The sequence below is a fragment of the Antrostomus carolinensis genome, unplaced genomic scaffold, assembly GCF_000700745.2.
Source record: "Antrostomus carolinensis isolate BGI_N321 unplaced genomic scaffold, ASM70074v2 scaffold44529, whole genome shotgun sequence".
NCBI lineage: Eukaryota > Metazoa > Chordata > Aves > Caprimulgiformes > Caprimulgidae > Antrostomus > Antrostomus carolinensis.
This window is the reverse complement of record NW_010337355.1, coordinates 1,457-17,389: the sequence shown is the minus strand read 5'-3', so window position 1 is coordinate 17,389 and position 15,933 is coordinate 1,457. Positions and strand designations below refer to the sequence as shown.

At 52.2% G+C, this 15,933-nt stretch overlaps 1 protein-coding gene across 1 annotated transcript in view; it reads left to right on the top strand.

The window, feature by feature from the left end:
- PKD1 (polycystin 1, transient receptor potential channel interacting) overlaps positions 1-15,518 on the top strand; it is a gene marked incomplete at both ends in the record, with an annotated part of 31,392 nt that extends 15,874 nt beyond the window's left edge. Inside the window, 9 exons of the mRNA XM_029086778.1 lie at positions 1,301-1,476; positions 1,925-2,058; positions 2,491-6,113; positions 7,093-7,242; positions 9,449-9,592; positions 10,855-11,134; positions 12,889-13,091; positions 14,205-14,369; positions 15,366-15,518. Coding sequence (XP_028942611.1) covers positions 1,301-1,476; positions 1,925-2,058; positions 2,491-6,113; positions 7,093-7,242; positions 9,449-9,592; positions 10,855-11,134; positions 12,889-13,091; positions 14,205-14,369; positions 15,366-15,518 — 5,028 coding nt within the window. The remainder of the gene's footprint in view (positions 1-1,300; positions 1,477-1,924; positions 2,059-2,490; positions 6,114-7,092; positions 7,243-9,448; positions 9,593-10,854; positions 11,135-12,888; positions 13,092-14,204; positions 14,370-15,365) is intronic.
- Positions 15,519-15,933: the final 415 nt, after the last annotated feature.

The following is a 15,933-nucleotide window of genomic DNA, read 5'->3' as shown; positions in this document are numbered from 1 at the left end:
CCCACTGCAAGGTGCTGGCCACTGCTTTGGCAGGCAGGAGCTGTGGATTCAGAACCGGGCAGAGGCAGGATGCAAACGTAAGACTTTGATAGGCAAGACAGAGCTTCTGCCACAAGCTCTTCTGATCTTCTCTGTCTGCTGGTGCAGACGGCAATGCTGGGTTTTGTCATGACCCCAGAAGAGCAGAGTCTGGGCAGAGGGAGGGATCTGTTGTGGGATAAGAGTTTATCTCTGGCCAGAACGTCTTTCTGTATCATGCCCTGTAGTGCCTTGCAGAGTCCTGGTCTGGCTCCAAGCTGCTTGAGGGTTTGCAGGGTAACTGCTGGCTTCCTGAAGAGACACCAGCCCCAGCTCCAAGGGCACGCTGGCACTAATTTGCTTGGTGCAGCACCATGCTGAGCAGCACTGATTGGCTGGGTGAAGCACTGTGCTGACAAGCCTGGATTGCTTTCACTTACAGAGCTGACAAGGTGGCGTTAGCTTGGGGTCAACTGGGTTCAGTGTAACAGATCCACAGAAGCCTGGACACAAACTTCTTCTATCCATGGGGGTGGGAGGTTATTCAACCAGGTTTGAAGGATCCCTTCTGTTAGCAGCTCAGCTCTCCTGCAGGTGAGGAGGTGGCAACATGCTTCATCATTAGGTGCCATGTCAGTGTTACCTGCCTAGATAATCTTGAGGATCCCACTCCTGTCATGTCCCTTCAGTCTCTTGCCCATCCATTCTCCCTTTCCCTCCTCTGCCCACCTTTGCTCTCCCTCTTGGTGCCTGCTACACTCAGGATGCTGGAGCTGCACTTGGCGTGCTTGGTTCTAGGAGTCTCTCCCATCTCCACTGCCTCTGCTTGGAGCCACTCATCTGCCAGTGTCCTAAGGAAACTGGGTGGCTGTTGCCCCCTTGGTGGCAGCAAGTGCCTATGCTCAGCAGCTGGAGACAGTGTGTGAGGCACCTAGGAGCAGGCAAAAGGGTAACTGGCAAGTTCAGAGCCAGAGGAGTCTGGGGATGAGAAGCTTGTCCTCTTGCTGTAGAACCAGTCCTGCTTTGGACTTTAGTGGTGGAGATGTGGTGGTTCCAGCAAGAGGTGGCTTTTCCAGGTAGGTGGCCTTCCAGTCTGTGCTGCTTTCCAGTGCCTGCTCAGGCTATTGCCCCTGCCTCCCTGTCCCACAGGCTGCTCTTCTCTGACCTAACCTGCTCGCCTGCCTGGGGGGAACCTCTTTGGTATGGGGAAGCCCCACTCTCAGGAGAGAGCAGCCCAGCAAGGTGATCCCAAACACATTCTTTGTCCCACTGTCCTTCCCAGCTCACCGCCTCCAACCACGTCAGTAACTTTACGGTCAATTACAATGTCACGGTGGAGACGATGAATAAGATGAAGAACCTGACGGTGTTTGGTGTCCTGCCCGTCCTCCCTCAGAACAGCACCGTGGAGCTTACAGCACGAGTTCGGGTTGATTCAGCTGTGGATGCCATGTTCCTGTGAGTCCTTTGCAAGTTGCCTGAACTTAGGATCTTCCTGTGTCTCGCTCACCAGTCTCACCTGCACTGTTTCTCCTCCCAGGGCCAGATTATGTCAGATGGCCCATTTCTGTGCTGCTGTCCAGTTAATTTGAAATGCCTGCAAGTGTGGGTCAGTCCCGCTGGCTGGGAGCCAGAGTTCAGGCTGAGATACTTCTCCTTTCAAGGATTGCAGTGTTGCTTTATGGGGTTCCTCCTGTTTGTACTGGTGCTGTACTCCTCTCACAGCAACTGTCCTGCAGCGTTGGGCACAGCTACTGCTTTGATACTTGGCTTTATGCTTCCCATGGTTTTTACTGCAAACCCCAGCCCTGAGCCTGAAAACCAGCCCTAGGCCAGGCCAGGCTTCCTCTGGGATTTCCACCCTTCTCCTATTGTGCAGTGTAACATGTTTCGCATGTTTCTCCAGGTGGGATTTTGGAGATGGTGGCCAGGAGACATACCTGTTCAAACCTCCCTACAACAAGTCTTTCCTTGTTCCTGATCCCAGTGTCCATGAGGTTGTGATCGAGCACAATGTTTCACACGTCTATCAAGACCCAGGTATGCTCTGGATGGTTCTCTGGGGAGAAGGGGATCAGGATTTATTGTTGCCTGGGGGTTACAAGGCACCTTCTAATAAAAAAAATGGCTTAAAAGTCATAGAATCATCAAATGCTGTGAGTTGGGAGGGACCCACAAGGATCATCGAGTCCAACTCCTGTCCCTGCACAGGACAACCCCCAGATTCGGACCATGTTTCTCTCTATCTGTTGAACTGGTTTCTTACTTGGTGTTTGGTCCTCACATGCATGGCCTGGCTCTAATTCCTGCTTGTCCTGGACTAGAGGAGGGAAGCCCAGGGTGTGCACAGTGCAGGAGCAGAGCATCTCCCTGCAGCCCCCTGTCACACTCCCCACGCTGCTGCAGCACTGAGGAAGCTCTTGCACGAGCATGTCCTCACGACTGGTCTTTTTCTGCTCTCTCCCAATGCAGGAGAATATGCCCTGGTGGTTGTCGTGTCAAACCAGTTTGAGAACCTCACCCACTTGACCCCAGTTCACATCCACAGTTATCTGATTGATGTGAAGTTGGAAGTAGAGGAGGATGTTTTAGTTGTGAGCCGTCCAGTCACCTTCAGAGCCAATCCATTGCCGTCTCCCTATGGCGTTGTGTACACCTGGGACTTTGGGGACGGGTCCTCACTGTTCACAGAGAGCCAGTCTACAGTGACCTACAGCTACTCCAGAAGAGGCGTGTACAACGTCACCGTGACGGCGAACAATACCGTAAGCAGTGTGGAGACAGTTGAGTGCTACCAAGTGTTTGAAGAGATAACTGGGCTCCGTGTTTCCGCAGATGAGGCAGCAGAGCTGGGAGCATCTGTGACCCTCAATGCTTCGGTGCAGACAGGGGACAGTATCACCTGGATATTCGATATGGGGGACGGGACGGTGCTGAGGAGTCCGGTGCCGGTGGTAGAACACGTGTACATAAAGGACATCAACTGCACCGTGAACGTGACAGCTGTGAATCCTGTGAACTCTGTCTCCCAGACTGTGCCTGTTCGGATATTTGTCCTGGAAGTACTCAAGATAGAACCTGCTTCTTGCATCCTTGAGCACCCGGATGTGCAGCTGACTGCGTACGTGACGGGGAATCCTGATGAATACATCTTTGATTGGACTTTTGGAGATGGCTCATCCAATGTCACAATAAGTGGGGACCCTGTGGTGATGCACAACTTCACCCGCAGTGGGACATTCCCCCTCTCCCTGACTCTCTCAAGCAGGTTTAACAAGGCTCACTATTTCACCAGTGTCTGTGTGGAGCCAGAGATAGTCAATGTCACCCTTCTCCCTTCCAAGCACTTTGTGAGGCTGGGTGAAGAGGTCAGCTTCCAGGTCAGTGCCGTGCCGCTCTACCAGTACCGCTACCGCTGGGATTTTGGGAACAACGAGTCCACGAGATCGAGTGGGACTGAAGTGACCTACACCTACAAGAACACAGGGGTCTTCCTGGTCACGGTGACCGTCTCCAACAATGTCTCTTTCAACAATGACACGGCGTTTGTGGAAGTCCAGGAACCAGTTGGGGTAGCAAAGATTGAATATAACGGGACAAGTGTTTTGGAGTTGAACCAGATCTACCTGTTCTCTGCCAGCATGAATGGAACCAAAGTGAGTTACTGTTGGGACTTTGGAGATGGCACTACCCAGCCTGGGCAAGTCGCTACCCACTCCTACAACACCACGGGTCATTACACCATTAGTGTGACGGGCCGGAACGATGTGAGCTTTAACGAGACCGTCATCGACGTCGCAGTGAAACGTCGGCTCCACGGGCTCACCATCAATGCCAGCAGGACAGTGGTGCCATTAAATGGGTCAGTGAGTTTTGTAGCCACCCTTCTAGCTGGCAGTGCCATCCGCTACTCGTGGATCCTCTGTGACCGCTGCACTCCTATCCAAGGCTCCTCCACCATTTCCTACACTTTCCGGTCTGTGGGCACTTTCAATGTCATTGTGACAGCAGAGAACAAGATCAGCTCGTTGCAGGACAGCATCTACATCTATGTCCTGGAGCAGATTGAAGGCCTGCAGGTGGCTAGCAGTGACCTGGTGGAAGACATCTATTTCCCAACTAACAAAACCCTCCATTTGCAAGCAGTGGTGAGAGAGGGAACAAACATCTCTTACAGCTGGGTCATCCAAAGGGATGGCAATGCTGTGCAGACCTCCACTGGGAAAACCTTCTCCTTGAGCGTCCTAGAAGCTGGAAACTACACTGTCTATCTGAAAGCCACTAATATGCTGGGATGTGCAACTGCCAACAGGACGCTGGAGTTCATTGAAAGCGTTGGTCTTTTAAAGCCCTATGCCTTCCCCAACCCAGCTGCTGTTAATGCCTCTGTTAACATCAGTGCCACCATAACCAGTGGCACTGGCATCACCTACGTTTGGTACCTGGAGGATGGCTTCTCTCCTGTTACCTCTGAACCCTTTATTATCCACTCCTTCCAAAGCCCTGGAGTGATAGAGGTCATCGTTGGAGCAGAGAACAAGCTGGATTCAACCAACGCAACGATTTCTATCTACGTAGAGGAGGTCATAGAGGGGCTGAGTATAGGGACTGCAGAGCTGGACTGTAGGTACGTCTCATCAGGCTCCACGGTGGTCTTTGAGGGGGAGCTGCAGAAAGGGACTGAAGTGACGTGGGTTTGGGAGGTGCCAAATGTCACGTTGACTGGCCAGTCCGTGGCAGTCACGTTCCCCACTGCAGGGTTTTATACGGTCTATCTGAATGCATCAAATGACATCAGCTGGGCTCTGGCCAGCAGGAACATCTCAGTGCTGGACAGGATTCAAGGGCTGGAAGTTCTTGCCAGCAAGAAGGTGGTGGAACCAGGAGAACAGGTCACCTTTGTGATCAGGATGTTGTCAGGTACCTCTGTGAGTTACTTGGTGAGCATAAGTGGGGACTACTCTGTGGTGCTCAACGGGTCCAAGTACACACATGAGTTCACCAAGAGCGGTGACTATTTGGTGACCGTGACAGTGCAGAACCAAATCAGCATCGCACATGCCCAGGTGCTCATCTCTGTCCTGGAGGCCATTCGTGATGTCAGGCTCCTGAACTGCTGTGAGAAGGGCATACCCACGGGCATGGAGAAGACCTTCAGTGCCCAGGTGGGAAGTGGCTCCCGCGTGTCATTCTCCTGGCAGTTCTCCCTGTTGAAAGAGCAAGGTCGATCCGTGGTCACTGCGGCAGGAGACAGTGTTTCCTACACTCCAGAAGCTGCAGGGCTGCTCGAGATTCACCTCAATGCCTTCAATGACTTGGGAGGTATCAATATCACCAGAACCATCCAGGTCCAAGACCCAATCGTCCAAGTCTCCCTCACTGCCTCCAATGCCTTTGTCAACAGGACAGCCCTGTTTGAAGCAGCAGTGGTGCCCAGCAGCAGGAGTGTTGAGTTCCTGTGGACCTTTGGGGATGGCTCTTCCACTCAGTTCACCAGGGTTGCAGTGGCCAACTATTCTTACCTGAGCCCTGGGGATTACCTGGTGGAGGTGAATGCCACCAATCTCATCAGCTTCTTCATAGCCCACCTCACTGTCACTGTCAAAGTCCTGGAGTGCGAGGAGCCAGAGGTGGAGTTAGCTTTGCCTCCTCAAGTAGTCATGAAGCGGTCCCAGAGGAACTACCTAGAGGCACAGATTGACCTCCGAGGATGCATCAAGTACCAGACAGAGCACCTCTGGGAGATCTACCGAGCACCTAGCTGCATGAACTTGGATGACTCCAGCAGGATCCGTCTGCCAAACGTTGATGTGAACAGGCCCCAGTTAGTTATACCAAAGCTTGCCCTGGAAGTTGGGAACTATTGCTTCATCTTTATTGTCTCCTTTGGAGACACCCCACTGTCCAAAAGCATCTTTGCCAATGTTACTGTGATACCAAGTAAGCTGGTCCCAATCATTGATGGGGGGTCATACCGTGTATGGTCCAACACTCAGGACTTGATCTTGGATGGGGAGAAATCCTATGACCCGAACTTGGATGATGGTGACCAGACTCCGTTGTTGTACGATTGGTCTTGTACGTTCTCCTCCAAGGTAAGAGCAGTTTTCCACAACCACAGAGGGTGGTCATTTCGGAGCTCCAGCTCCACTACAAACATGTCTGGGTTGAAATGATCTTGAGGGAAGCTTTTGTGAGCATCTTTAACAAAGCTGCTCCAGAAAGAGGGTTGCAAAGGTTTCTCCAATTCGCAGCTCAGGATGAGGGTACAGAAATTGCAGTGGAGCACTGTGCAGTGTCCCTGGGCAAGGCAGAAGTGGTGGCACTGGAAGCTGAGGCATTCACATCGCTGCTTCCCTTGCACTTGCCTCTGGTCCATGGTTTCAGGGTAGCTGCTTCCATAACCTGAAGGCATCACAGAGCTGCTGGTTGCAGTCCAGGGAGCTGAGGGCTCTGGTCCCCCTCCCGTTAACAGTTAAATGTTTCTGATTTCAGCAGAGGCCAAAAGTTAGACTTCAGAGGAGTCAAGTGACCACAAGTCATGGTCACCGTGGTCACTAGCAGGTCACTGTCCTCACATGCTGAAGTGGTCTGACCCTACAGTGATAGAAGGACAATTCTTAAGGATTTGCCCTTCAAATTCTTACGGGAGATCCACCTCGGGAGCATTTTTTGACTGAAGTGGGATTCTTTTGCTTGTAAAAAGTCGTCGTTTTCTATCTTTGCCTCAAAATAGAAAGATTTGGAGTGTGTGTGTGGGTTAGACTTGAGAGTTTCATGTGTGGTGGTGTTTGGCAACGTTTCTAAGCTATCTAATGCAGAATTAATTGCTGTAAAGTAAGAATGTGAAGCTTAGATGAAATATAGGAGTGTTCCAAGTACTGCTTACTAACCTGAAGGATAAGCGAATGTGCTTTATTGTCCACACACCCCCTGTTCCTCCCACCCCAGGGGTGGCATTGCACAGGGAGGTCTGTAACAGTGACTTTGTGTGGACCTGAATGTTTTGGCTGTGGACTAACCCGACGTGCACCCGTACCAAGGAGGGTTTGAAAGTTCTTTTCTCCTTGCAAGCAGAGCTCGGCTGCAGGGTGCTCTCTGAATTTCAGTGCCAAGGAAGGAATTGTCACAATTTCCAAAGCTGTATTAGAAGCAGATGTGGAATATACGTTCGACCTCACCATCAGGAAGGAGGGTATGAGTCCCGAGGCAACGAATCAAACCGTACGTACCACAGACAACTCTCGCTCTCTGTCCTTGTGTGCCTGCTGCTGGACACAGCCAAGCTGGGAGTGTCCCCTGGCCCCACCCGAGAGCTGGGCTGTGGAAGTGCCACTGTCCACCTGCACCAGCCAGCTTGGGAAAGCAGGGAGGTGGATTTTGGGGCATCATCACTGGGGCTCCATAACCAATCCCATCCAGGTCACTGGCAGGAACAGACACTGGTATTTTCATGAGCCTTGGGCAACACTTTTGCTTGTCTTGCCAAGTCCTTTTAGTTTCTTCCTTCCTTTAGACCTCGTGTTAGTCCCTCTCTGTGCATTAGTGACCCAGCCCTGGCTGGTACTGGCCACCGTTCCTGGGACTGAGTCTGTGACCACAGATCTGCTGTAGGAGGACAGCAAAGGAGCCCGTGGTCAGTAGCTCTTCCACCACTGTCTACAGTCCCGGGCACTTGACATGTCCCAGCTCCAGACTCTTCCCTGATTTTTGCCCAGAGAGAGTTTCCTAAGAGCTGGTACTTAATTTTACTGTCAACAGTTTCTCTCTTCTCTCCTTGTGGATTTTTTTTAAGGGAGGCTTTTTTAAAGTGCATGTTGTTTATGTCAAATTAAGCCTCGCGCTGAGCGCGTCTGCAGTCCGACAGCAGTTATGGTTTATGTCAGAAACATTCATCGTGGTGCGTTTGGCAATTAGAGATGTAGTTAGTCTGAAAGTGGAAACTCTTACTGCCTGGGTTTTAAACCAAAGCTGGAGGATAAAAAGAAAAAAAAAATGAAATGAAATTGCTAGTCTTTCAAGGACATTCCGTACTATCTGGTTTCCGTGCGTGAGCGCAAAACAATGATTCCAGTGTCGCAGGAAATTTGCAAATACTGTCGGAATGAATGAAGCTTCAACGCGCCCCGGCTCAGTGCTGTGGAGTATTTGTCCTCTTTTAAAAGTCTGCCACATTAAACAGTGTCATTGTGACTGTCCATCTCTGGATTCAGAATATTCCTCATGCTGGGGCAGAGGGCTCTGCCGATTGCTGGACAAGCCCGTTTCCCAGGGGATTAAAGGAATTGAGACAGAGTACAGGGGTCAGAGCTCAGTGGCCGTTGTGTCTGAGCCACCGGTGCTTCACAGCTCTCCTCTCTCCGAGTGCTCTGCCGAGGAGGTGTCGTAGATGTTCTGAGGTGTGAGCTAAAAGCCTGGCACAACACGCTGCTCTCTGGAGAAGGTGGTTCTTCCAGGCTGCAGAGCAAGATGTCTGTGATGCCCAGGGCGAGATCTGTGCTCTGGTTGTTCTTATTGTCACTCCTGTCTCTCAGGGACGTTGGTAGTGACAGCAACAGTGATGGTTCTGCACACGCAGTGCACTCGAGAGCCCAAGGGTCAGGTCCTGAAATGCAGCACCCAGTTCCAGACCAAGCTCTGTAGATCAGAGCAGGGATGGGGGACACAGCAGGACCATGCCCTGGCTCTGCACAGGGCAGCTCATCCCCAGTAAGCCCAGGCTGCCTGGCTCACCCCGAGCCCTCTGTTAGTCTGAACTGTCAGCACTTCCCATTTAGTGACCTTCTGAGTCGAGGACAGGGACCCACAGCCCCACACTCCTGTGTCCACGGCAGATCTGCTGGCTCTCCACCACCAAGAGTTTAGCCAACAGCAAACAAAGTTGAGCTGCAGTTGCTTCCCAGGGCAGATGCTCACCAGATATTTGGTCTGTGCTGTAACGGAGGCTTTTCTCCTCCCAGTTAGACCACTCCTCTTGTCCAAACTCTACCACTGATCCCATTTTTGTAGGGTTACCAGCTGTCCTGAGATGGTTGGTACAGCAAAACACTTCAGTCAGCATCATCCCCACCCAACAGCACAGGCAGGACTTGCTGGGAATTCAGCACAGAGTACCAGGGGGACATTTTGAAAGTGATTTCTGTTGTTAAAAAGTGTAAATACAGTAAATCCAGAATTACCTAGATAGGCTCAGCTTGGCATTGGGTGGCTATTGAAAATCAGTGACAATTCTCCCTGGCCAATCTAACAATAGTGATGTAGCTTAAGTCAGACACAAAATCCTTGGGAAATCCCTTTCTGCTGTTTCCTTAGCACAGGGCTGGTACAGAGTGATTCCTCCTTCCAGAACCAGCTGCTGGGATGTCTGCTTACCTGTTAGATGTCTGTGTTTTTGTCTGAGATGTTCTGATGGAGCCTCTTGCTTTCCCAGGTGTTCATCAAGAGAGGAGGAGTCCCTATCGTGTCCCTGGAGTGCGTTTCCTGCAAGGCTCAGTCTGTCTATGAAGTGAGCAAGAGCTCCTACGTCTACCTGGAGGGGACCTGCCAGAACTGTCACAATGACTCCAAGCTTGGGGTAAAGTCATCAGCAACGCTGGTCTTTGCTTCACCTTTGGTGGACTTCAGGGAGAAGGGGAGAGTCAGAGAGGACAGGGTGGAAAGAGTTATGTGAGGAGTAAAGTCCTGGGCCTGAACTGCTGTGGAGACAAGGAGAGGAAACAGTCTCTGTTTCCATAAATGCAGTGGCAGGCTGGGCCTGGCTGAGGGGTTGAAGAGGGTTGGCTGATACTCGTCTCTTCCTCACAGCCCTTGGAACTGGCTGCAGGACTGGCTTGCAGAATCAGAAGTTTGAAAGAGGCCCTGCATGGAGCTTGCCTGGAGTGGCATGGGGCTCCTGTGTGCCCTGCCATGTCTTGGCAGCATGGAGGAGGCTAGGAGAGCCTGGGAAGCAGGTTTCCCATGTCCTGTGAGCACTGGACCCCCACCATGAGATGTCCAGAGCTTTCCCTTGCCCTGGGTCATGCCTGCGGGCTGTGGGACACAGGGCCTGTCAGTCCTCCATCAGTGTCTCAGGCCACCCAAGGGCAAGTCCTTGCTGGGTCATTTTCAAGCCAAGCCCATGAGTGACCAGCTCGTTTCACACAAAAGCCACTTTATGTCCTAGAAGAGATCTGTAGAGTGTTTTCTTCTCCCTGCTGATTTTCATTCTGCCCATTATTCTGGTGGCTCAAGCAGAGGTGGTTCAGTTTCTTCTGATCCCCCAAGTCGTGCCCTCCTCCAATTACAGATTCCACTGCGCAGCATCTCTGCAACCTGTTGAGTGAAGCAGGTCTCAGAAGTGGAAGTCCTGTTGTGAGAACTAGTCTGTGCTGCTCCCAGCAAGCCCAGCGTGCACTTGCATGGCATTTTCTGGCTGGCTGGCTCACTGTTCCTCTTGTTATTGCAATTGTACGTTTGTGCTGTTAACGGTAACCATCCAGGACACGTTCAGCTTGAAGCAGATAAAACATGGTATCCCATGGAGACTCCACCAGTACTTAATTTATTTCCTGTGTTTTGTATTCTGTATTATGAAATATTCTGTCGGAGGGTGATGTAATCCCAGAGACTAAAGTAGATCTCACAGTGGAAATATTCCCACCAGACATTTTGGAAAGGTTCCAGTTCTTGTTGCTGTAGCACACAAGACTAAAGTTGAATTATCAACTGCAAATTTGGCAGACGCTCCCACTAGAAATCTGTTACTTTTTATAAGAGACTCAATCCGAAAACATTTTAAGGACATAACTTTGGATTTAAACAAAACCTCTCCTGTCTTTTTCCTCTTCATCTCTGTAGAGATGGGCAGCACACAGCTTTAAAAACAAGTCTCTCATCCTGGACAAAAAAACCACCTCCACTGGCGACACAGGAATGAACTTGGTCCTGAGGCAAGGGGCACTGAAGGATGGGGAGGGATACACCTTCACCCTCCACATCACAGACCTCACAACAGGGGAGGAGGGATTCGCCTCCATCGATCTGCTCCCAAACCAGCCGCCCGTGGGAGGATCCTGCCGGCTGTCTCCCAAAGGACCCCTCAGGGCACTGATGGCAAAGGTCCACTTTGAGTGTGCAGGTGAGAGCGTAGGGACAGGGGTGCTGGGCACTGCCCAGCCTTCTCTGCTCCTTGTGGTGAAGGTTTCTCATGACCAGTGTGTTACCAGCTGCCTTTCTCCCCACAGATGTTTTCTTTATCCTTAGCTCCTACCCCAGGACACTGTTGTCCAGGGCTGAGTTCAGAAATCATGGAATCCCAGACTGGTTTGGGTTGGAAGGGACCTTAAAGCTCATCCAGTTCCAACCCCCCTGCCAGCAGCAGGGACACCTTCCACTAGACCAGGTTGCTCAAAGCCTCATCCAACCTGGCCTTGAACACTTCCAGGGAGGAGCAGCCACAGCTTCTCTGGCCAACCTGGGACACTGTCTCACCACCCTCACACCAAAGAATTTCTTCCTCACATCTCATCTCCATCCCCCCTCTTCCAGTTTAAGTGGATCTTTCCATTTCTGATCCCCAAAGTTTGGACCATGAGCAGCTTTGTGTGCCCAAATTACAGAGCTCTCATGGTAGCAAGCAGACACTTTTAAAAACCCTAATTCCTGTAACTGAATGTCGATATCCAGGCCAGACAGTTTCTACTTGCAGAAGGAACTGGTATTTCAATGCAGGAAAAAGAAGATAGGTGCCCAAAACTGAGTCACACACATGTGGGAAGAGTCAAAAGACAAAGCGCTGTGGCCTCCTCTGCCATGTGGGCTGGATGTTCCCATTGGCAGTTACCTTCTCAACCAGCTGCAGAGACAGCAACAACGAGCCTAGCTTTGGAAAAGTGGCCTGGCTGACGTCCTGTAGCCTCGGGCCAAGGAATAAGTGCCTCTGAAAACCATATTTCCCCAAATGATTAGTGTTAAGAGATGAATGCTGTCTGCGCAAATGCTGGGAAGCCACGCTGCAGAGGAGACGATGGGCTCTGCTGCTTCTGGGGGTGGTGGTCACCAAAGCCCAGCTTCAGCTGGGGGAGAAGCAGGATTTTATTTGGCACGATGTGGTTGTAACTTCAGTATGTTTTGAGCTGCCCAGAATAATCAAAGACCTCTTTGGAGTGGTGGGAATTTTAGCTCTTCAGTGCTTGTTTTCAAGCTGAAGTGAAACACGCAGGATACGGACCCGCGGGTCGATGTCCAGTGCAGTGAGCCCTGGCAGCACCAGCACCTTCACTGGTGCTCACTGGCAAACACACAGTGAATTTCCCAACTGCCCAGCTCCCACAGGACTCCTCATAATTCCTGAGAGCTCCAAGGAAACCTTTGTGCAGGTTTTATTGTAGACTCGGTCATTCCTGAGATGTTGAAGTGCCCGAGGGCTGCGCTGAGCCCGTGCCTGGTGTCAGGCTTTGCTGGGCTTGTACAGAAGCTGTGGCCTTGGCTCAGTGCTGTTCCCAGCCCCAGCAGAGTTATTCCCAGTTCTGTTTTGCTCATGAACTCTTCACAAATACCTTTAAACTTTACAGGAGTCAGACATCTAGGGAGAAACCCCTAAACATCAGGAAAATTCAAAGTCAGAGCTTTCCATTGTGTCCCCCCAGCCCAGTGCAGCCCTCAAGCTGTCCTACTGGTGGGGACAAGCTGTTCCTCTGCCAGCGCAGGGTGACCCCTTGCTGGGGACAGCAGAGAGGGGAGATGCCACGCTGAAGGGCTGAGCAGGATGGGACACACCAGGGGAGGGAATGAGCACAGACGCTGTGACGGATGGGCTGGGCTTTGTGATGGTGGCTGCAGCCCCACCATGTCCTTGTCCCATCACATCCCCTGCCCGGGTTTGTTTTCCAGGCTGGCGAGACACGGAGGACGCGGAGGGGCCGCTGGTCTACATCCTCCTGGCCTCTCGCCGCAGGGCTGGGCACTACCACGAGTTCTGCGTGTACAAGGGCAGCCGAGCCGAGCACAGCGCCTTCCTGCCGCCCGGCTTCCGCGAGAGCGGCTTCACGGTGTCCGTGTCCGTCCTTGTTCAGGACCAGCTGGGAGCGACCGTGGTGGCCGTTAACCGGTAAGACCCCCAGCTCCCTGGCTGGGCTTACAGGGCAGCACCAGTGTCCAGCCTGGGCTCCTGAGTCAGTCTTCATGGCTTGACCACTGGGTCTCTGTCCTGAAGGGCTCGGCACATCCTGGGTGAAATATTTGCCTCCTGGCAGAGGCTGCTGGCAGGAAGGTGAGGGGAGGCTCAGCAGAAGTGCAGTACAGAGAATTCCACAGAGTCTTTGTGGGTCATTGCTCAAGGAGGAGACTTTCCCATAAATTACTGCTTTCCTGACCACCTCCTCAATTCCCTGGTGATGCCTTGCTTTGAAGGCACCATGTCACTTTCTCAGAAGATCTCTGTGCTCCACCACCTTCTCTGCATCAGGAGCCCTCACAGGAGAGTTGGCAGCAGCAAGCTCTGTTGCTGCAGGTGGCCTGGTGACCTGCTGCTGAGAGCCAGGGAGGTTTCATCCAGCCAAAGTGGAGAGCATGTGCATTTGAACAGGGTGGAAGGGATTGCAGCTCAGATCTCAGCACGGCCAGTACCTTCAAAGCCCAGTTATCCCTTCGGCAAACACCCCTCAGTGTCCTCCCTGCAGGTGACAAGTGCCCGCAGGTCTTTGGGCAGCATCCTGGGTTGGTGTCTGCTGTCTGGCCAAGCTGTAGGAACTGCTCCTTCTCAAGGCTGATTTGCAGCTCCTGGCACTGTACCCGTGGTCCTGGCCGCCCGGGCTGGAGCGCGTGGTCCTGCAGTGCCTGCGGAGGAGGATCTGTGTCCCAGCTGTTCCTCAGGCCCCAGGGAACGATGCCAAACGCAGTGCAGCTCCTCCCAGCACACCGACCCTGGGTTTGAGTGCTCTTACTGCTCCAGCAAACTAGACCTGGATTTACTCCTCTGGGTTCAGTGCACCCATGTGTGTGTCCTCCAGCTGCAGCTCCACAGAGCTGGACTGGTGAGGAATCAGCTTCAGGTCCATGATGTTCCTACAAGCAGCTGGTGCAAACTGGGTACCAGGGCAGGCGTGTGTAGTGCTGCTGTTGTTGTTTAACCACTTGCTTCCCTCCTCATCTTCCTTCCCAGCTAAAGGGCAGATCCAGCCCCGTTTGATAGTCTGCACTTAACCCAGGTGCCTCTTTCTTTTTCCATGGAGATCAGCTTACCCGAGGGCTTCCCCAGCCTCTCCCACTGGCTCTACAATCAAACTGACACTGTGCTCCAGGGTTTGGTGAAACAAGGGGACCCTCAGCAGGTCATCGAGTACTCTCTGGCCCTCATCACCATCTTGAATGAGGTAAAGCAGCACTCTCTGCCCAAGCTGGGCCTCCAGAAAGCCTTGAGATCGTCGGTAGTGTTCTTTGGCCAGGTTTTGCACAGCGATGCAGGGAAATGACTAATGCTGCAGGTTTTCATGTAAATCAGTGTATGTGCAGTGCTGGGAGCTGGGCTGGAGCTATTTTCCTGCATCAAAAAGAGTAACAAGCTCCAAACACACAATGACCAGGGAAAACAGAGGGGCTGCAAACAGTGCAGAGGTCCCAGAGAAGGCGGTGGCCTGGGTGTCTCTGGTGCAGCCTGCTTTTTTTGTCCTCATATTCAGATAGTTTTTCCTCTTTACTGCCAACCTCAAATCTAAACACTGAATTTAGAAACAGAACTCACAGCCCAAATTCCCCCACCTCCTTCATGCTTCCCCTGAGCCAGCCACCCCACTCCATCTCAGCAGGGCTGGAAACTCCCTGTCACTGCTCAGGTGATGCTCTGGGTGCTGAGGAGACCTCCTTGTTCTGCCTGCTGAGCTAGTGCAGCTGGAAAGATCTTCTCCCTGCGTACAAGGCTCCTAATCCCCAGTGCAGGAGCATCGTCCTCCTGGCAGGATTTGCTTTCCCACCTCCCTAAAGCAGGGCCCAGTCCCTCCGTGTGCATCTCTCGATGCAGGGCAGGAATTTTGGTCTATACTCATGTTTTCCTCCCCAGGAAGAGCCTCCTGCTTGCCAGGAAGCCAGGCAGGGACAATCCCCCTGAGCACGGGCACTGTGCTTCACTGGGTAAGGACTGCACACTGGTGCACTGCTCAGCTGTCAAGCAAAAGGCTGTTCAGATAATTGCTTGGAGAGCACAAGTGAAATTGAGGAAGTTCTACTCAAAAACCAGCTCATTAGATTCCCCTCTGGGGAAGAGCACAGGCAGGGAGATACAGAGTACAGGGAAGAGGTGATTTCAGCCCAGCTCATCATCCTCCAAGACAACCTGATGCGTTTCCTCACTCTGCCTGATTTTATTCCCTCAGTACGAGCGGTCCATGCTTCTGGAACCTGAGGCTGGGAATGAATTTGAACTCCGGACCTGGACTCGTAACAATATCACAGAAACCCTGAACTCGCTGAAGGTGAACACAGTTGATGACATCCAGCAGATCTCAGCTGCCTTGGCGCAGTGCACGGTACGTTCCCCGTCACCACCTCCAGCCTCCTCCTCTTCCAGGTGCACTTTAGATGCTCTCAGTTCTTGTTCTGCCTCCTTGTCTCTCTCTCTCACACATGTACCACACAGAGGGAACAGGTATCACTTGTTGACATCACTGGGGTTTCTGTGGTGATGTCCTGAGTGTTGTCAGCTCTGCCTCTCGCTGTGCCACCCATCTAGCAGGCGTGGATAAGATGATGAACCCAAGCACTCCATGCTGCTTCTCAGGTAGCAGCCCTGGTGTGGCAGCTTGCTAGCAAGTGGGTTCCTTCACTTGCAGATGGAGACTGTAGGAGAGGCCTCAGCAAACTGGAAAAGCACTGGAATAAATTACTGGGGGCATTTCAGAGTCTCCAAGGACAGGCTGGACTCCATCAGGAGTAACACAAGTA